Source organism: Episyrphus balteatus, chromosome 3 (genome assembly GCF_945859705.1).
Source record: "Episyrphus balteatus chromosome 3, idEpiBalt1.1, whole genome shotgun sequence".
Lineage (NCBI taxonomy): Eukaryota > Metazoa > Arthropoda > Insecta > Diptera > Syrphidae > Episyrphus > Episyrphus balteatus.
In genome coordinates, this window is record NC_079136.1 from 29473088 (window position 1) to 29494105 (window position 21018).

Sequence of the window (21018 nt, forward strand, 5' to 3'; positions counted from 1 at the left end):
TACTTTCTTCGAATAAAAGTTAATTAGGTCTTTGGAATGGATTGGATATTGTCTTTTTCATTATCAAATAATATGATTTGATTAGGTAAGCACATACATACAAGGCTTCAGCTTACTGAATAACCAAGGTGAACATTTATGTTTCGAAACATGTTTTTTTTCTAGATAAAACTTCAAGTTCACAGCTATAACAAAAATTCAATAAAATTATATTGGTTTTTTATCGAAAGCTTCTTTGAAAACTGACTTTTTATTTTTTAATAAAGTAAAGTCAAATTTTAAAATGTTTAATAGAACGAACAATATTTAATATTTATAATTTATTTTGATTTGATTTATAGTTGCAATAACTGTTTACAAAAAATAAAATAATAATTTAATGTCGTTCGACATTCTTTATACTTTAATAACTTTAATAACAATCTATTTTTTCTTTGCATCAGATTATTGTCATCACTTAAAAAACTATAATAAATGTTTAAAATTTAAAGTAAAAATATATATATAATTAAATTATTAATCCCGTCTTATGAACAAATGCATTTTATAAGTCCGCCAACAGCGGTATTTTGTTTTTCGTTATCATCTACACGAAATGAAGTCAAGTAGGTACACATATAGATAACATTCAACAAGGTTTATCTTTATAATCGATTAATAGCTCCTCCGAAATGAATGTCGACCGCGGTCTTGTATATGACAATCTTCATCTATAACCTTGGATATTAAATTCAGAATTAAGTTAAAGCATGGACTTATATTAAAAATTGAAAAATAAAAAATACCTTGCAAAAGTTATGTTCCAATAGCTGAACTGCTGACCAACGTTTTTTAGGATCATGTTGCAAAGTCATTTGTAGAAAATCATGTCCCTCCTGTGACAAAGTATCTGGTGCTTTTGGAGCTTCACCCATTCCCACTTTGAACATAATTTGATGACCAGAATCATATTGCCACCAAGGATGCTAACATAAAAAGTATTTTTTTAACAATTTGCCACTTTTCAAAAATTCTTAAGAACTCACTTTTCCTGAAGCCATTTCAATAACAACACAACCCACTGACCATATATCAGCAGCACGACCATGTCCATCGCTGTAAGATTTTGTAAACATTTCCGGAGCCATATATGCTGCAAAACAAAATTAAGACCTTCGAAAAAAAATTCAAACCAATTTTTCTTACCATGTGTTCCAACATGTCCCTGTAATTCACCAGGCACTGTGGTATAAGCTTGAATTTGTACCGCAGAACCAAAATCACCCAATTTAAGGCTATTGCTCTCATCGACTAGGAATATATTTGCAGTCTTTATATCACGATGTACAATGCCATGTTTATGCAATTCTTGTACACCCGAAAGCAATTGGGCTGTAAAACGTCGAGTAAGACCCTCTGGAAAGATATCGGACACCTCAACAAGTGATTCTAGTGTTCCTTCTGGACAAAGTTCCATAAAAATAAGTAATTCCTCCTAAAAAACAAGGATTAGAAAAATTTAAACGCTTGAATTTGAGACTCAGGAAAAGACTCTTACTCTGTGCACTTCGATTCCATAATAACGAACAAGATGACGATGTGTAATACCTTCCAGAATTTTCAATTCATCGGCAACATTTTTCAAAGCTCGAGTTTCGCCAGGTTGGATTGCAATTTCTTTCATGGCCATAAGCTCCCCTGTTGAGTTGTTCACAGCTGTGTAGACTTTTCCAAAACGGCCTTGGCCAATCTATCAAAAAAAAAACAAGGGTTTTCAAAGGAAAATTCAAACATTCTACCTAAAAGACTGTACCTTAATTCCTCGATGCCAATGGAAATTCACACTTCTTGCCCGTATCTGAATTTTGTCACAAGTATTTAAAGCCTTAACCTGACCGATAAGATTCTTGCTTCGCAATGCATTTTCAATCTCCATATCCAACCGATTGACGGCATCTCGAACCCGTATTTGCCGCAATACTAGACTATCTAATCCCATTCTACTCGGAACTATCAGTCTTATGGTATTTAAGTTTGTTGAATCGCAATCCGGGGTATCAACTGAACTGTAATCCGATGGAGAAGATGGTTCTTCTTTTAAACTCAACTGTGGATGGAGGAACTTTTGTGATGAGTAATCTACACCTACTCCAGCTGATAGAGGAGATCGTGTGGGTGTTCGTGATCGACTAGTTACAGGAGAAGATGTCTTACGTGTCCGTGGACTAGCTTTTTTCTTTGTTTTCTCCGGTTCCGAGTTGATTCCAATCACATGTGATATGCAATGGTCCATTTTGTGTTTTAATTCCTCAAACTGATGATCGTCGAGGAATCGTGTTATTTGAGGATCACAAGCTAATATAAGAAACTCTAGACCTTGAGAAGCCCATCGAGGACGAACACCTCGTCCTCGTTCGCAACGTTCCGTAACAAACTCCATCCACATTTTCGAAAAGGCAACAATTCCTAAGGCAAGATTTTTGTCAGACGTTATATCACGATTTTTCATAATCTTCTGTTCGAACAATCGAATGACATCTTTGTTGTATTCAAAACCAAATTTAAATCCTTGATGCAAGACTTCACGATATCCGGAGAATACAGATTGACGATCTTGTTCGTCTAATTCAATAATATTTCGAACACAACACTGTTGTTGAATACGTTCGATTATTTGCTTAAGTCTATCTCGCACTTCGAGAACATCTTTTTGAACCAACTTAAATTCTTGTTTGACGGCAGGACAAACGAAATTATTTAATTTATTTCGATTAAGGTATTCTTCGTAGTGTTCGCGATGAAAGTCGGAATGTTCGACGTCACGGCAAAATGTTTTGGCAAAGAATAGAATTTTTAGGGAACTCTCTCGTTCGGAGGTGAAAAAACATTGAGTGTCACGACATATTTGGAAGAGATCTTTCTTTTTGTCTTCGGGGTGGGAATTTGTTGTTTCAATTTTAGTATCGAGTTCATGGACTTTTTGTACAAGACGTTCACTGATGTTGCTTAGAAGTTTTCGAATCACTAAACTAAAATTAAACACAAAAAAAATGTATAAAATTTAATATCGTTTTTTATTGACGAGATTTAGAATGACATTTGTGAATCTGAGAGCTGAAAGTGGGGGGGGGGGGGGGGAAGAGAGGAAATAGTGGACAGATCTCAGATTTCATGATTTATTTGCGTCTTGAATTCAAAAAAATGAATCTGAGATTCAAAAATCTGAATCTGGATTTTTATCAAGATTCACGCATACAAGCAGACACACTGCTCTGTTTGACATTTGTCTGAACATTTGTTGTTGTTTTATTTTTTGAAACGCTTCCGTTTAAAAATGCATGTTGTATTCGGTTGAGTCGTTTGCAAGAAATTTAAAAATAAAAAAAAGCCTCTATGGGAAGTACCGTTGATAACGGTATTTTCAAAAGTTCGGTTAATTTTGAAAAATTGCACTCAAAAAATTTTATCAAAATCGTTAGAGTCGTATTTGAAATAATTAAACAAGGAAAGTTTTCATGAATCTGATGCTTAAGACAATGGTTAATCTTACGTACCATTGCAACTTAAATAAAAAACAAAAATAATAATAAAAAAGATATAACTTTTAAGGCATTCGCGGTTTCTGACAGACATCATTTTAAGATATTTTCGGATTAAACGCGGCTAATCCGAAAATATCTCAATAAAGAAAATGTTGTTCAACCTCAACCTGCCTTAACACGATATTATCCCCCAAAAAGATAAGATTGATCAACCATGGATTAAATATTTGTACAACTGGCCTTTAAATTCTTACCAAAATTTTTTAGTTGCCAATGCATGCATTCCATGAATCATTGGACTAACAAGTTTAGTGAACATCCATTCTTTTTCCAAAGCTGATTTCTGATGACTTTCCGATGATGCTTCTATAACCATTTGATCAACATAATCTAGATACACCTGCAAAACAAACAAACGAATTAAAAAATCAATCTAAATTCCACTTTAATTAAAACAAAAATGCTCACTCCAAATGTAGTCTTCACAGTGGAATCAAATTGATCCAATATTTTTAAATATTTCTCCAATTCTTCTTCGTTTTCTTGCAATGCTGAAGTTATGTGTCTGTGATAATTCTCTCGATGGGTAAGAGCAAGGGTTAAGCCCTCACGAAGTTCTTTCATTAATTGTTTTAGACTAAGAGGATTTGGTTTTTGTGGCCGTGTCTCAAGACGCATTCGCAAAAACTCATGCATAAACTCCAATGGAATAATACTGAGAAAAACAAATGTGGGAATGTACGAAGGTAAACCCATTGATTTGGCTTCTGGGCTCCAGTATCCATAGCGACGTAGTTCGTCAATTTGTTCTTTATTTATTACAGGTTCTATGCGAGGTAGATCTTTATCATGTAGATCGTTTTCATAATCATCTTCTTCGGCGCCGACTTTTTCTAAAGACAATTGCGCCTTGTGTAGAACTAAACTGTGCAAGCGTTGAAGGAATGATTGTGCTTTGGCCAAACCCTTTGATTTAAGTACGTTTTCGATAAATTTTCTGAAATCAAAGGAACAAATGTTTAATATAAAATATTATTTTAGAAGTTAATTGGAAGAACCTGTATAAGGTTGTGGAATTTTTTCCAGTACCAGCGCACACGTTTACTAGGGGCTCAATGTGGGAGAAACTAAATGTATTAACACGTTCTGTGAATTCCTGATACTCCGAACGATGGTTCGAACCTGTGGTCGATGTAGAACTGAAAACAAATTTATAGTACAACTAATTATTTCAAAACTTTTCTTTTTGTTTGCATGCAATTATTACTCAGTACTACTTGAAGGAGTTACATAGGATTTTTCATCTACTTGGAATTGAACTTTAGGTATTCGTGGTTGGAATTCTTTGGCGGAACTTTTTGATTCAGTAGAATATACAGCTGAATCTTCGTTTTCCAAACCCGAAGATGAAGATGTACTCTCTGTTGTTGTTGCTGCTGTTTTAACAGGCCAATTGAATTTTTCACCTTGCAATCTAAAAAAATATTTAAACATAAGAAGTTTAATTGATTTTTTTGTTAATTTTAATGATTTACCTTGTAAATATTGTACCCAAAATCATAAGTTTAAGACGAGTTTGTCGAGTTATATTATACCACAAGCACATTGCTTTTATCCGACTAACAAAACTTTCACTTTTATAAACGGGATGGAAGCTACCCATAGTGTTTGATGAGGGATAAAGAGCTTCGGCAGCTTCAAGGCGAGTTAGAAGTTCTTCAACTTCTTTGAAAGCAACTCTTTGTTGTTCAGCACAATCTCTACAATAGAGGGACATGCAGCCTTGGCAAGGATTTACAGACGGAGCTGTAAAGAAAAATAGTGTAACTATAAGGTTTTTTTTTGTTTTTGCTGTTTTAACTTACAATCCAACTTAGAGGTAGTGTCACTTCCCGATCCGGTACTTAACCCGCTGTCAGTACTTACTGTACTTAGTTCTCTTTTATATAAAGGTCGAAATCTGTAAGAAGAGTTTGATGGTATAAAATTAGTTTCAAGGATCATTTGAACAGAAAACTTTGAAAATACAAAAATATAGTTATACTTTAGTGCACAATGAAAAAGGATACTTAAAAAAGAAAAAAATTAAAAGTGTTTGCGCTTTTTTTCAGAACGTGTCAAAGAAAAGTGTTTAACACCTGAACATGCAGTATTAAACAAAGATATTTAAGGATGTGTGGTTCTGCTAAAAGAATACAAAAACTGTGATTGCTGTCCGTCTGAAACTACCTTGGTCAAATACATGCAAGAGCTTGGCACTATAATCGCAAGAAAGAAGCTGAATATGTGTTCTTGCTCAGTAGAACAGTCGTTCGCGTAACGGCATGTCACACTGACGATGGGCTTTGACTCTCATTCAACAACGTAGACCTCAAAGGCGAGTTCGTAATTGAGCAAGTCTTTTACTCGAAATTCATAAATTTACGGTTAAATTGTTTCAGGGGAGGAATGCAGCTTGTTACTTTATTTGAACATTTTCTAAAAAAATCTATAAAACTAAGAAAGGCATGAGACTTTACACCACCGGTGGTCAAGAGATCTGATTGGATTTGTAATCGGCCTTTCACTTATAATTTTTAAGCTCTAGTTTGAATTCTGTCTAAATAGCTCAAGTGGGTCTTAAGAGGAGCTTAGAATTATAATCAAGCTTTGGGCAAACATTATGCTTTATAAATCACAGCTAGATCAGAGGAGATGAAAAATTGCTTGCATCTTCGGAGGAAACCTTAGCATTTTGCAGCGTTTTAAGCGAGATCAAATATATACTCTTCCAAAGAAGTTGGGTTGCAATGGTCATTCTTAAGATCGAAAGCTGTTCAGTTTCCTCGATGTAAGTGCCACTCATGAGGGGGCTAATAAGCTACTTGGTTAGATAAAGACAGGGAGGTCTTACAACATATAGCTTTATATCTAAGCAGTAAAAAATAAGATACTGTTTTCGTTTATAGATAAGACTTCTTTGCTTAATTTTCTAATCAGGCATGTTTAAGAAAAAAATCTCTTTATTAAGAATTCCTAGCATAAATTTTCAAAATTTTCAAAATATAAAAGTCGGTAAACAGTTGTGTCTAAGTAGTGCAACAACACATCTAATTGATTAGTCATCTGTCATGCCTGCCGAAGAGCTTTGGAGTTGAGATTACTACTTTAACTTTTTAATTGAAAATTTATTTACATTTGCAGATCTCACAGATGTAACGGACCAAGTAAAAAATATAAAAAATTCAAATCTAATACCAAAACTTGCGCAGTCTAATTAAGGAAAAAAGATGGAATAAAGCTAGCTTTAAATTCTAAATGTACGACAGTTCATTTCGAACCGGATTTAAATTTCTGAAATTCTCCCAATTTTCTGCCCAGTGACATCAAGAGATTAATCTAAAATTAATTCACAACAATGCAATTGACAATTTTTGAATAATCAATAAATAATGTCTAAGAGGAACATTATTAGTAGTTGGTACAGACTAACAACACACAGGAAATATTTACATAAAACTTAAACAATCAATGTTAAACAAATGCATGCATTACTTGTAATTTATGATCTCATTTAAAAGATCAGGAACACCTTGCCGCGATGAGAATAAAAATCTGTCCTGTTGTTCCATGGTTCGATCTGCTTGACAAGCTTGCAATTCAAGCCAGATGAGATCTTTCAGCTCTGTCTGCCATGTGTGTTCTTCTTGTGTGGGCTAATCAACAGACAAATACTCTTGAATACGTTTATTTACAAATAAAATATAAATAACTCACCTTAATTTCTTGACGATCAATACTACCCAATTTAATTAAATTCGCAAAAGTTTCATGAAATTCTTTTCGTGTATGCAATGCTGGCGTTTCTTTGACAGCCATTCCAAGATTCATGGCAAAGGCTAATGGTGGCGCTGAAGAGCGACAACCAATAGGCCTAGACGATACACTCATATAACGGTTACAAGATTCAATAAAAGTAGGCACTTCGGAAGTTCGACAACAAGAATTTCCTGTTAAACTGTCAACACTTTCAGGATTCATCTCATGGAAGCTGGCCACTCGAGTTTGTTGAAGTATCGCTGCTGTTTTCATTTCTCTTTCAGCTTCACGTATTAGAGCTTGCGATCGCTTATCATTTCGTTTGACTTCTTCATCAACAAATATTTCATTTAATAAGGCACAATCCATTGTATTACGCCTTAATACTCTGGATCTAGTTGGACGACTCATTCCTCGTTTTGGAACTGGATCATTACTACAATAATAAAATAAACGTTAGATGATGAAATGTTTTAATATTTTTTCAACACTTACGGTTTTTGCTTCCTTTCCCAATCACGGTTTTTTTTATTCATTCTTGTCCTTGGTGGCGTATGTCCATATTCTTCAAATCTCGCTGCAATGACATCATCTGGGTGTAATGTAAATTCATCTTCAGGAATATCTCGCTCATTGACTCTAGGAATTTTTTTCGCTGAAGATTTCACACGAAATTCCACACTTAAATGAAAATTATATTAATTAATTTAACAATTAATATTAATTTATTTAACATTTAATATTAACATTTTAATTATTATAAAATAAAAATTTAATAAAATGTTTTAAAAAAAACAATAAATCCGAAACAATATGCTAACCTTTTTTTCCTCATTTCTATTTTTTTTATTTTATTTAAATAGTAGAAAGACAATCCTTCCAAACGTTCGACCTTTTAATTCACTTTGATTAGATTGAATGATTGGAATTAGATATATTTGCTCTCGCGTGCCTAATCGCAATAATGTATGCATTTAATGAATAGCACTTGAATGCTTGGGAACGGCGGCGTTAACTTGTCGATATCTGGGCCAACACCACTGATTAGATATCGAAATTATCTATGCGAGTTTTGTTTGTGGAAGAGCAAAAATATCCTTTAGTCTTATTAGTTTTTTTTTGTTATCAGATTCACAGGGTGGCTAATTTGTTTATTTTTAGGAGCCATGTGGGAGTTTGAAAGCTCACTGGAACAGTTAGAACTTGATACATAACACTAAATAGAGGTTTTATTGTTTCATTATTCATTATTATGGAAAATCCGTTTTTGCGAACCAGTTAATAATTTTATAGAGAAAAGGTTGTCCAAAACGAAGTATGTTATTTTAACATCTTGCTCTGCTTCTTCTGTATTATTAGAACCATGACCTCTCTCTGGCTGATAAACAACTATTGACGGAATCGATAGGGAGGTCCTACGTAACATTTACGGTTTGATTTGCGTCAATAACTAATTGCACTATATATGACGAACAAAATACAACTGTACATTCTCTTCAATCGGGGTCAGTGTATGCTAGTAATTTTTCAACCAGAAGGTTCGAGAATCAGACCAAGTTTACATCTCGGCTGGAATGATCAAGCTGATGATGATAACCGAAGAAATTGATATGCAAAATTAGAAACGGCTGGAGGTTGACTTGGTAAAAAGAGCCAAATGAATACTGCCCAGATGCACACACCACTCCACTAGATAAACTCTTAAATAAGTAGACAAAAGTGTGTTTTTAATAAAACGAAAGAATTTGATATATGTATAACAGTAATGGGATGAGTACCTGTTGGTGATTCTTTACTCAAACAAATTTTCAAAGTAAACCTTTCAAGCAATTAAAAATTTCAACCTTAACCCCTTGTATCCCAAGATCGTAAATTTTAAAATGAATAATTTCAAACGACTTTAATTATAATAAAACACTTATTTTTAAAAAATTCAATAGCCCTGTTCCATTGGAGGTGGAAGTCTAATAGTAGTCTAATAGTTTTGGTCAATCGAAATGTGTAAAATCTAGAGAATTTGAATGCATATTGTGGGATTCGTTTAATTTTTCATAAATTATACTTTTGGTATCGGGATGGAAGATCTTTTGTTGAGCCAACAAATTTTTGGTTCCAGAAACCAATTTATACTTTTATTAGGGATTTTGGTGCGTTACGCTTGAATCTGAAGTCAGAAAAATTCTATCACATCACATTTTTGAGATATTCTCCTTGAAAAATCGAAACTGCGTCTTTTCAACAGTTTTTGAATCTATGTCTTAGCGCGTAGTTATTTATTAAATTAAATTTGTAAATGATTTTGAAAGTACTAATTTTGTTCTTTTAAAATCCATTTCAATCTTTTGAATATTCTTCTCTGCTTTGAAAATTAGGTTGAAGTCAACATGTTTGGTAAATTGTATGTTCATTTGCGTACAAATCTTAAAAATTTAAAAGCGATCGGTATCGTATTCAAATTTGACACAACGTTCCATTTACATTCCGGTAACTTTTTATATTGTTTTGAACAAGGGAAAAATAATATTTTTGTGAATGGTAAATTTTTAATATACAGTGGCGACAAACTAAATAGCACATGTACCCTAAAATTTCTAAAATGAAAGTTTTTCGCACTTTTTTAACTTAAAAGAGCTGTTTTATTAATGAGGAAGTAAGAACACAGATATATTTGATTTATTAAAAAAGAAATTAAGTACATTGAATTCTTTAACAAAAAATAACAACAAAATCATTAATATAGCTCAAGTTTTTTAGGTCAAAATAAATAGCACACTTCCTAAAAACAAAACCAAATTAACAAAAATTTTAACACAGTTAAAAGAAAATAACTAGTATTTGGTTGGGTAACCCTTATTATTTATCACAGCATAAAACCAGAGGTTAATAGACGTAACAAGACTCCGAAATCGTTCAAAAGGTACTGAGTCCCAAGCTCGTCGAAATTCCTGCCAAAGTTTGTCCAAATTTGAGGTATCAGACCTGTTAATCGCTTTTCCCACGTCACTCTACAAGTCCTCAATAGGATTCAGATCTGGGGACTGGCTTGGCAATTGCATAACACCGATTTTTTGGACGGATAGCAATTGTTTCACAGACTTAGTCTTATGTTTTGGATCGTTATCCTGTAGAAATGTCCACTTTAAAGGCATTTTCTTCTCAGTAAAAGGTAGAATAGTGTCCCTTAGGATTTCCTTGTACTTAAGGTGGTCCATAATACCCTCTATCCGATGAAACGGCCCCACACCATGCCAAGAAAAACATCCCCAAACAAGAATACTAGCCCCACCATCCTTTACTCTGCCCCACGCGGGGAATTTCTGTATGGGGCATTTGGAAATGCCCCCTATGGGGCATAAGATGCATTTCCAAACACCCCATACGGAAATTCCCCGCGTGGGGCAGTTGAAATGTGACCCGCAGTATAAATTATAGACTGTTAAGGATGGTGGGGCTAGTATTCTTGTTTGGGGATGTTTTTCTTGGCATGGTGTGAGGCCGTTTCATCGGATAGAGGGTATTATGGACCACCTTAAGTACAAGGAAATCCTAAGGGACACTATTCTACCTTTTACTGAGAAGAAAATGCCTTTAAAGTGGACATTTCTACAGGATAACGATCCAAAACATAAGACTAAGTCTGTGAAACAATTGCTATCCGTCCAAAAAATCGGTGTTATGCAATTGCCAAGCCAGTCCCCAGATCTGAATCCTATTGAGGACTTGTAGAGTGACGTGGGAAAAGCGATTAACAGGTCTGATACCTCAAATTTGGACAAACTTTGGCAGGAATTTCGACGAGCTTGGGACTCAGTACCTTTTGAACGATTTCGGAGTCTTGTTACGTCTATTAACCTCTGGTTTTATGCTGTGATAAATAATAAGGGTTACCCAACCAAATACTAGTTATTTTCTTTTAACTGTGTTAAAATTTTTGTTAATTTGGTTTTGTTTTTAGGAAGTGTGCTATTTATTTTGACCTAAAAAACTTGAGCTATATTAATGATTTTGTTGTTATTTTTTGTTAAAGAATTCAATGTACTTAATTTCTTTTTTAATAAATCAAATATATCTGTGTTCTTACTTCCTCATTAATAAAACAGCTCTTTTAAGTTAAAAAAGTGCGAAAAACTTTCATTTTAGAAATTTTAGGGTACATGTGCTATTTAGTTTGTCGCCACTGTAATATATAACTTAGGTAAATTAAAATGGAACGTTTTGTCAAAATTTGAAATCGATCGGTAAAGAACTTTTTGACCTTGATCTTTGTTAATAAACTTTGATAAAGTTAAATACAATGCCCTAATTTTTACACTGAGCGAATTTATAAATGTTAGAAGATTCAGTTTACCTATATGAAAAAAGGGTTTTTTAGTTTAAGTAGCAGCTATTGCTAGCGTCTCGCTGTCAAGCCCATTTGCTTAAATTAATCCAAAACTATTTAGCTCTATGCTAAGCAATAAATAACCACAACTTTTGCTCCGATGGATTAGTGTGTCAGTGAAATTTTAATGACAATTGCTCGTAAAAGCGTAAAAATAAAGCTTAAGCTTTATTCATTGTTGAGTTTGAAAAGATTCAATGATTCCGATTTTAGCACATAAATTCATCGGACTCCGACACGCCTTATTGCGTATAGTATAACTCATAAAATTGTTTTTGTGATATAAATCAAAATTGCACAGATAAAAATAAATGTTAATAAGTTTCCTATTTAACTTGGATTAAAGTATGTACAAGTATTCTACATCAATTTGCAACTAACAAGATCGTTTATATTCATTAAAGTAATCAATCACTTTCAATCTGTAAAACAGAAGATGATCACATTTTCAAAGTCATGTCATCTTCTTCCGCCCTTTTTTATTTTCATTTACAGAAATTTTAATTTTTCTATAAATTATAGTTTGCTTCAAAGAAATTCAATAAAATATTGTTTACATTTTTGGAAAAAGAAATCAAAAATCAAGTTCTTACTTTTTTTGTGACTTTTTCATATCCGAAAATTATGATTTCACGTTTGCCGAAAAAACACCGTCACTCACTGGCGATGATTTTTTTTTTTTTATTTGAAGCTAGCAGCAAAACTACTGAATTGTAATAATTGTTATTCTATGAGAGAATTAGATAACAAGACGCCTTATCTTTGGACTAAAAATGCACACAATAATATAGGACATTCCCTTTATTGACTGGGGGGAATAACTTTTAATTAAAAACGCACTTTTGGGGATAAAATAAGGAATAGCTTCTGAATTATGATGTGTTGCTGGTTTTGTGCTTCCCCAATAGAGCTGTCAAAAGTTATGTCCATCATTGGAAATGCCAAAGCTTCTGTCAACATTCTACTCTTTAGTGTTTATTCCTCTACAATACCCGGCACGGTGGCTGGGGCGGAAGGGAATACAAAATTCCCCGCACTCAGCTGGATTTGTGTTCTATTTTGTACTTGAATGTGCGCAGAGCTCAGTTGTGTGCATTCATATTTGTTGTTTGTTTCTTGAAATGTAAAAATAAACATTTACAATTCGGTGAAGGCAGCAATGGTGGTGAACAACGTGCACTCTGTTGTTGGCGGTATACAACACACTCTCGCTGCCATACAGTAGCAATTATTCAATGAAAAGTTGGAAAAAAAAATAATTTTTACTCCGAAAGAAAGAAACTTAAGCCAAAACTGCTGAGAAAATAGAATAAAAGAACACCGACATCGATAAGGGAAGAAAAAAAGAACAAAAGGGAAATATTTGATAGTTAAAACGTAAAACGATCTATCAAACTATACAGAGCGAGAACAGTAATCTGACTAGGTAAAAGCAGCTATAGGCAGTTGGTGTTAAGAATTTATAAAGATAGTGGGCCATATTCATAGTCAAATTTTAGAAAAGTATCTAACTTAAACTAGTGTCTTAAGATGATACTCAGGCTAGAAGCAGCTTCTATCCAAAATCAAATGCACGACTGGGTCGCACGAACTTGCTCTTAGAGTTCAAGTTGCTTAAATTTTTAAGACTTTTTATATAGAAATTTGGAAAATGCATTTTTATAAAAAAAATTTTCAAAATCGTTAGAGGAGCTTTCCATTGTAACGTATATGAAAGTTTTGCATGTTTTTCAGTGTTTGAAATAGATTTTAAGTGCCGTAACAGTTTTAAGATCGATTTGAACACTTAGAAATAATTTTATATTATCCCTTCTATGTAATGAAGCGTCCACAAATCGCAATTTAAAAAATACAGTTACCATAAATTAGATACATATATTGCGTAACGTATGCGACATTAAGTCCACCACGTTTAAGCGTTTATTTTTACTTAAAACTTGATGAAAAGTTTGGCTAGGTGAATATCGATTTAGGAGTTAAGTTCGCAAACACTTGTTAACTCTTGATAAAGAGTTTTCTGCCTCTAAAGAAGTTTTTCATTGCAATAAATCCCATCTATTACTCTTTTTCCTAATTATAAAAAGTTACCATTTTTCATGAAATGCTCCTAGAGCCGTTTTTAAAAAAACTAATTTTTTATAAATAATTTTTTGGAAAAAAAGTTTTAAAATAAAATTGTTATGCCATTTTGTAAACATCACTAATCAACGCCTAAAAACAAAATTTCAAAACAATTTAATGTCCCGTTTTCGAAAATTTGATTTTTCAATAAAAAAATTTAAATTTTTTTTTTTTAAATCCAAAAATTGTTTTTTTTTTTTAAATTTTGTTTTTGGTTTATATTAAAATTATATAAATGATTCTTCGTTTCGTTGAAATCGAATAAGCACTTTCGGAGATAATCGTATTTGAAAAAAAACCGTTCTATGGCAGGTACCGTTAATAATGATTTTCAAAAAAAAAATTTTATTAGAAGATAGACCTTTTCCTAAAACTTCTATTTGAATTTTTTAAACAAAATCGTTGGAGCCGTTTTTAAGCAATTTAAATTTTACAAGTACCGTTATTTTTGGTGCAAAAAAATTAATTCCAAAAACCCTCTGGAGAGTCGCCAAATAATGCTACATACCAAGTTTGACATCAATCGGTCTATCACTTTAGGCTGTAGCTTCGTTTACAGACAGACTGACAGACGGACAGACAGACGGACTTCCACGACCCACTTTTTTTCCATATCATCGTAATGTCATGGAAAAATGTTATCTCAACTTTGTTTTCTGTACGAATGCATAACTTTATTTACAGGGTGTCCCAAAAGTAATGGATCAAACGAAAATGCTGATAGACCAAGTTTAGGGCTCTCAGAATTTGGTGACTTGTTCATCCCAAATCCTTACGGTTTTCAATTTATTGCAGTTTTTGTGAAATTTCGAAAAATCCCGACTTTGCATCAGTATTTTGCTTCCCCCGCTCATAATTGATTTTTGTTTTTTACAATTCTTTCACTAAAACATTGCCTAATAATTAGAAATAATTAATTAATCAAAATATTTTTTATTTCATTCACCATTTTGCTGGAAATTAATTAACAGTTCCATGTTTTATAAAAACTCAATTTCTTACTTTTATTTCAGAGCAACACCCTGAAAATTTGTATGGTGTTACACTGGTTTATTATTTTGAAAACTTTCCGCGTTAATGCAGTTTTCAAAAATGTATAAAAGTTTTCAAACTTGAAATTAGAACGATAGATATTACAATTTGAATGCAAAAAAACAGAGGTTTTCAGAGCAAAATAACAAACAAAAATCGAGGCTTTTATTCAAAAAGAAATAAACAAACAACAGTCGAAAAAATGTGTTCAGTTTTCTTTGTTATTTTTCTCTGAAAAGCCCTGTTTTGTTGCTTTTAAATTGTAATGTTTTTAGTTCTAATTTCAACTTTGGAAACTTTTATACATTTTTGAAAACTGGATTAAGACGGCAAGTTTTCAAAATAATAAACCAGTGTCACACCATACAAATTTTTTTCAGGGTTTTGCTCTGAAATAAAAGTAAGAAATTGAGTTTTTATAAAACATGGAACTGTTAATTAATTTGCAGCAAAATGGTGAATGAAATAAAAAATATTTTGATTAATTAATTATTTCTTATTATTAGGCAATGTTTTGTAAAAAACAAAAATCAATTATGAGCGAAGGAAGCAAAATACTGTTGCAAAGTCGGGATTTTTCGAAATTTCACAATAAATGCATTAAATCGAAAACCGTAAGGATTTGGGATGAACAAGTTGCCAAATTCCGAGAGCCCTAAAGTTGGCCTATCAGCACATTTCGTTTTATCCATTACTTTTGGGACACCCTGTATATAGTACCTATATCGGAAATTGGTTAAGAGGTTGGTCTTAATTGTCTTTGAATAACATAAAGTCCAATTTTTCTTAGAAGCTATAAAATCACAACTCATGAAAGAGATATGAATATGACCCAGTGTTTTACGCTAAAAAAGAAAGGATTATATTGTTAATGCACAACTCAGAGATCAAAACCAGAGGTATTATTTTTAAAAAGTTTGTTCAACTCTCTGTTTTCGCTGATGTGATTGACATTAAAGAAATATCAGTACTGTATTTGCTAGTATTGAAACGAAGGGGACAAAAATGTGTCTGGCGGTAAATTAATTGAAGCCAAAATATACTATGTTGTCATCAAGAATATAATTAGTCTACCTGGCATTTACAGTTATCGTTTGTACAAAAGCATCGTTTTGACTATTTGTTTGGGTTTGTAAGGTTCTCCCAATAGTGGAAGGTCTTATAAAAACCTTTTCGACCAACGTGATTGCATTTTATAGGGGAAGACCATGATTTCCATGAAACTCTTGAATTTGCACGGGAACAATACGTCATACCGGTAAAACCCGTGATTTTACCGGAAAATGTTTGATTTTATTGAGGTGACTCGTAAAGTAAGCGGAGAATTTTGTGATTGGAGAGATTTTAAATTTTAACTGCGAAACCAATAATTTTGCTTTAAAAACCCTGGAACCGAAATAGTTAGTCGGAAAAAGAAGTTCTACTAAAAAAGTAAAGAGATTTAATCAACCTTATCCATCGTATCTTAAAATACAGGTAAATCGTCATTTTTTGTTTGTCATAATCTTTTAAAATAGGCAGAAATTGCCACTTTACCTGTTCATCGTGTGTACATTTTTTCTTCGATGTTTTCTTCTTAGTTTTGTGAATAAATCAGTCACAATAGGCCAAATCTTTTTAGTTGGATGATTCAATATACCGAATCCATATTTTTTAAAGTCAGTGATCGCGAAATGGTCCTTGTGAATGGAAACTTTGTTTTGCAGAAGCAGAACAGCTTTTTAGATGGCTCTTATCCACCGTATTGAAACCTTATTTTTTGACCATGATTTTTCTGAGGGGATCATCTCAAATCGACTCATTGTCTTATTTAAATAAACAATTTAAACATCATTGTTTTTCAAAGGCAAGATTCACTCAAACTCAAACACTCATTAATATAGTCTTTCCGATTTAACGAAAACGAAAGCACAAATGCTAATGAAGCGGTTTTAACCAAAGTTGGTATAAATTTTCAAAAATACAAAGCAAAAAAATTCCTCTATGAAAAACCTTTCATTCCTCAAACTTTTTGACTCTCCTCGTACATACATTCTATCTGTTAAACACATCATCCTTCTTTAACAAAACTTCAAACTATCTTTTAGTTTAAAACTAAATGGACATTGAAAGCATAAAACTTCACAAAACTAGCATCTAATAAATACCTATTATGATTTGAAATAAGAAAGTTATCTAATTCTTGAGATGTTATTTATAGAATTTTCAGTTTGATCCATTAATTTTGGGACAAAATGTACACCCGTATTCTGCTATTTGATTCACGTGAATCCAGAGATTTCCTTCCTTTACCACGTCAGCATGGCTTTGAAAAAACGTTTAATTTCGAAAGCAAAACGTTGTTTTTGCCTGTTTAATAAATTTTAAAGAAAAAAAAATGTTTAAGTTTAATTTAAACGCCCATTTAAACGCTCCTTATTTAAGACTTTCACGTGAATCGAATAGCAGAATACGGCCGGTATATAGAATGAACCTTATATTACAGTAGTTAATATTTTAAGCTCACCATGGACAGAGTAAACGACCTCGTCTACTTTGGTTCCGCTATTAATACAAACAGCACAAGCGCTATAATTAAACAAAGAATTGGCTTTGCCCTATCTTTAGGAATTGAGATGTTCTTATACAAGACTCTTGTCATCCCAGTCTCGCTATATTGTGTAAAAACATGAGCGCAAAATTCTAAAAAAATTAAGTAAATTGCTAAAGCCATTTCAGTAAGTTACTGAGCCAAAAAGCATACTGATTTTTAACTTAGTAACTTACTAAATGGCTTTAGCAATTTACTAAATCGTTTAAAATTTTGCGCTGTGGTCTTTGACGAAAGCGGATGAAAGTACCTTTGATTGTTTTGAGAAAAGTTCTTTAGGTGGGTTTTTGGTATGCATTGACAAGATACAACATCGAACTGTACGGGTTGTAAAAGGACACTAACCTAGCCAAGAGAGAAAAGGAGCAGCGTCGCGAAGGCTAGGACAACAATGCTACGGCTCGAAAAGTTTTCGATTCCAACCCAGAGGGTAGTTTCAGAAGAGAAAGAACTCGTCTTAGGTGGCGCAAGCAAGTTTTCCAATTGGAAAGATTTCTTTAAAGGAACCAATATTAAAAAAAAAAGGAGGAAAGAAATATTATTCAAGGAACTACGTTAACGCAATTATAAATAATGGGGTTTTCGTTTGCTTAATTTATATTTTGATCAATAAATTGATTTTTTTCGTTACGAAACGAAAACTCTAGATCTGAAAATTAGATCAAAAAATAAATCAATTTTTTTGGCCAAAAATGATCAAAATAAGTTTTTTGACAGTTCTGAATAAAAAAAATAAATTGATTCGCATAAGTAAACCTTTTGAATGACTTGTTTTTGTTCAGCCATTTTTACTTGACAACAATTTCATGATTTCGATCAAATTTTCCAAGCAAATATTCTACTGTGTGACGAGACGACCGACCACGACAGCGTCAGTCGATAGTATTATTTACTTTTTTTTTATTGAGAAACCTCTCAATGATTTCGCGACTACAATGTTGATAGGCTGCCGCCAATCCAAAAACCACAATAATTCTTCTCATTTCCACGCATCAACAAAGTGTTGTTGGATAAAAATAAAAATTATACTAACAATATAGTAAAAAATACATATAACATTTCATAATTCATAAATAAATTGCTTAAAAAAATGTGTTCCTTTCTTTTTAATATTTTTTTCATTAATATTTACTTGGAATATTCATCGATATTAATCTGATTGGCAACTTCGTCGGCGGCACTTCTGTTGGCGTTGTCATTGCCCTTGTCGTCGTCCCCCGTGTAATTTATTTCGTGTTCGTGTCCCTGAGATTGGTTTTCGATGTCTTCTTGATTGGGTTTTTTGGTAGTGGCACAATCAGCACAGTCAGCATTTCTTCGGGACACTTGAAATGATTTTTTCAACAGAACTTCGGATACGTTTTTATACATTTTTTTATTAAATCAACTAGTCTATTAACACAGTTGAATTTTTATAAGCACTTTAATTATGATTTTGAAGAATAAATTTTTAAATATTTTTTTTTTTATTAATTTTACCGGATCAGGTGGTCTTTCTTCAGAGTGCCATTTTTAACCTTCGTCTTCAAAAATTATTTTGACAGTTGATAACAACTCTTTTTTTTGTTGTTGTTGTTGGTTTTGCTTTTGACATTTTGTTTTGACTTTTACATTTTTCTCAGCCTAGGATTATGCAATTCTAATTATGTTTGAGAAGAGCCGCTGTACAAGGACGTTGACTGAATTGGTACAGTTAAGAAAGAAAGTTTGAACAAATTATAATTTTTATTTTTTGTTTTATTTTTAATGATGTTTAAAATTATTTTTCATAAATCCCGCGCAGCTCTTAATTTCAGAATTGTAAATAGTAGATAAATTACTTTTATTAGTTTCTCTATATGGTACTTTAAAGACGATAAATTGGTGGGATCTGCATACTAAGCTCAAAAATTCAAACTTTTGTTTCTATCTGTACATGTGTAGTGCAGTGTCAGATCTGTTTGGTAGCTTTTTTTTCTAGCAAAATGTTTAAAAATCCTTCAAATTTGTAATATAGAGGAAAAAAGAAATAGAAAACATTCGAAATGAGATAATTTGAGTAAGTCAGCTATTACATGAAGCTTCAAGAGGCGCGCCTCTTATCAAAACTAATGAGTGCAAAAGAGAAAGAAGATAAAACAAAAAATTATCCTACCGGAGAGTCGTGGGCAAAAATTCTGAGACTCTTTTTTGACGTTTCTTTTTCCACTCTTTCTTTTTTCAACATTCCCTTTCATTTCTTTTTGCTTTTTGGTGGAATACAATAACAACAATACTTAAATTAAAAGAGAAATGTCAAATTTGAGTCTTTGACTCAAGAGGCGTCGTGTAGTACGCGCCTCACAGAATGATTATCAAAAGAAAATTCAAAAAAAGAGTCAAGCCTCTTGAGGCTTCATGTAATTAGGGCTGCCAGACGTCCCGATTTTGCCGGGACAGTCCCGACATTTAGACCCTGTCCCGATATCTGTCCCGATTTACAAAATGTCCCGATTTTGTCCCGACATTCCGTTTCTTAATCAGTCTTCGTTCGAAAACTTTAGGGAGAAAAGAAATGATTGTGGGTAACAGTTTTAATTTATTTCCGCCATTCCAATGGATTAAGATATTTTGTAAAGTAAACAATGTAAGAAATAACCCTTAGGTATAGCTCGTTTTCACTAGAGCTCAAATGAGCAAATTATATCATTTCGAATTTCAAATCGTATCGGAAATTTTAAGAATTTGGAATTCGAACTGATCTTATTTGTGAAACTATTAAATTTGGGCTGTAGTGAAAACAGGCTATTTTTTTTTTCTGTTTAAACTCACATAAGAGTATTTAATAGTTACTTATGTAAGTGAGATGTGGAACATTCACAGTTAAAATATATTCTTACATTTTTTCATTTTTTTAAGGAATTTGAACCGTCCGACAATTAAAAAAAAAAATGTTTTAAGATATTTTTGTTATGTGTTGAAATTAATATGCATAATAATACCAAAAGCTAAGGTTTTCTAAAATTTCACCACTTTTAATGCATGCTTAAAGTAAAAAATAAAAAAATTAAATAAAAATGACTTTAAGTCTGCATTAAAAGTAAATGGTTTTAAATATAAGAAAAGTCACTCAAGTTATACAAGAAAAAAAACTTTTAGGTCGAATTCATTCATTCTCCAAAATAAGAAAACTGTTGAAAACATACATAAATTGGGGCTTAGTACATTTACCAAAAGATCCATCAATAGACAGCAAGTTTCTAAGCGAGTACCTAATACCTTTCTACGATAAATGGGATTTTATTTTATGGATGAAGACTTTATTTTTTTTTTTCAAACAATGATTTTCAAAAACTGGTGTTTTAACCAACTCAATTGTGCAAGAAGTCCACACAAATTAAGGAAAAAGTCCCATGCATGGAAAAGTTTGTATTTTACTATTTTTTTATTTTCGATCTCATGTTTTTTTTTTTTTCTGTCCCGATTTGTCCCGACATTTGAGACCTGTTGTCCCGACATTAATAAAATTTTATCTGGCAGCCCTACATGTAATAGCTGACTAATCATCTCATTTTGGCTCTAGTGAAAACAGGGGTCAAACTACGGCATACGTACGT

General features: G+C 32.6%; 1 protein-coding gene across 2 annotated transcripts; it reads right to left on the reverse strand.

Moving 5' to 3' along the window:
- Positions 1-477: 477 nt before the first annotated feature.
- On the reverse strand, positions 478-19066 carry LOC129913665 (mitogen-activated protein kinase kinase kinase 4). Of its 2 annotated transcripts, none has more exons than XM_055992454.1 (16): positions 18576-19066; positions 7815-8000; positions 7278-7755; positions 7056-7216; positions 5387-5481; positions 5057-5327; positions 4789-4995; positions 4580-4720; positions 3990-4518; positions 3776-3921; positions 1793-3008; positions 1538-1729; positions 1186-1474; positions 1026-1132; positions 786-965; positions 478-717 (listed from the first exon to the last, which is right to left on the reverse strand). In XM_055992454.1, the coding sequence occupies exons 1-16, from the start codon at positions 18812-18814 to the stop codon at positions 655-657; spliced, it is 4500 nt and encodes a 1499-aa protein (XP_055848429.1). In that variant the 5' UTR covers positions 18815-19066; the 3' UTR covers positions 478-654. The 2 variants fall into 2 exon arrangements, with proteins under 2 accessions (XP_055848429.1, XP_055848430.1); XM_055992455.1 differs by lacking the exon at positions 18576-19066 and adding an exon at positions 12294-12423.
- Positions 19067-21018: the final 1952 nt, after the last annotated feature.

Excerpts from the sequence above, each read along its gene's own strand:
- LOC129913665 (XM_055992454.1), bottom strand. The coding sequence starts at position 18,814 with ATGTATAAAAACGTATCCGAAGTTCTGTTGAAAAAATCATTTCAAGTG. Across the intron at positions 4,996-5,056 it reads TTGGGTACAATATTTACAAG|ATTGCAAGGTGAAAAATTCA; the intron begins GTAAATCATTAA and ends ATATTTTTTTAG. Across the intron at positions 1,730-1,792 it reads ATTGGCATCGAGGAATTAAG|ATTGGCCAAGGCCGTTTTGG; the intron begins GTACAGTCTTTT and ends TTTTTTTGATAG.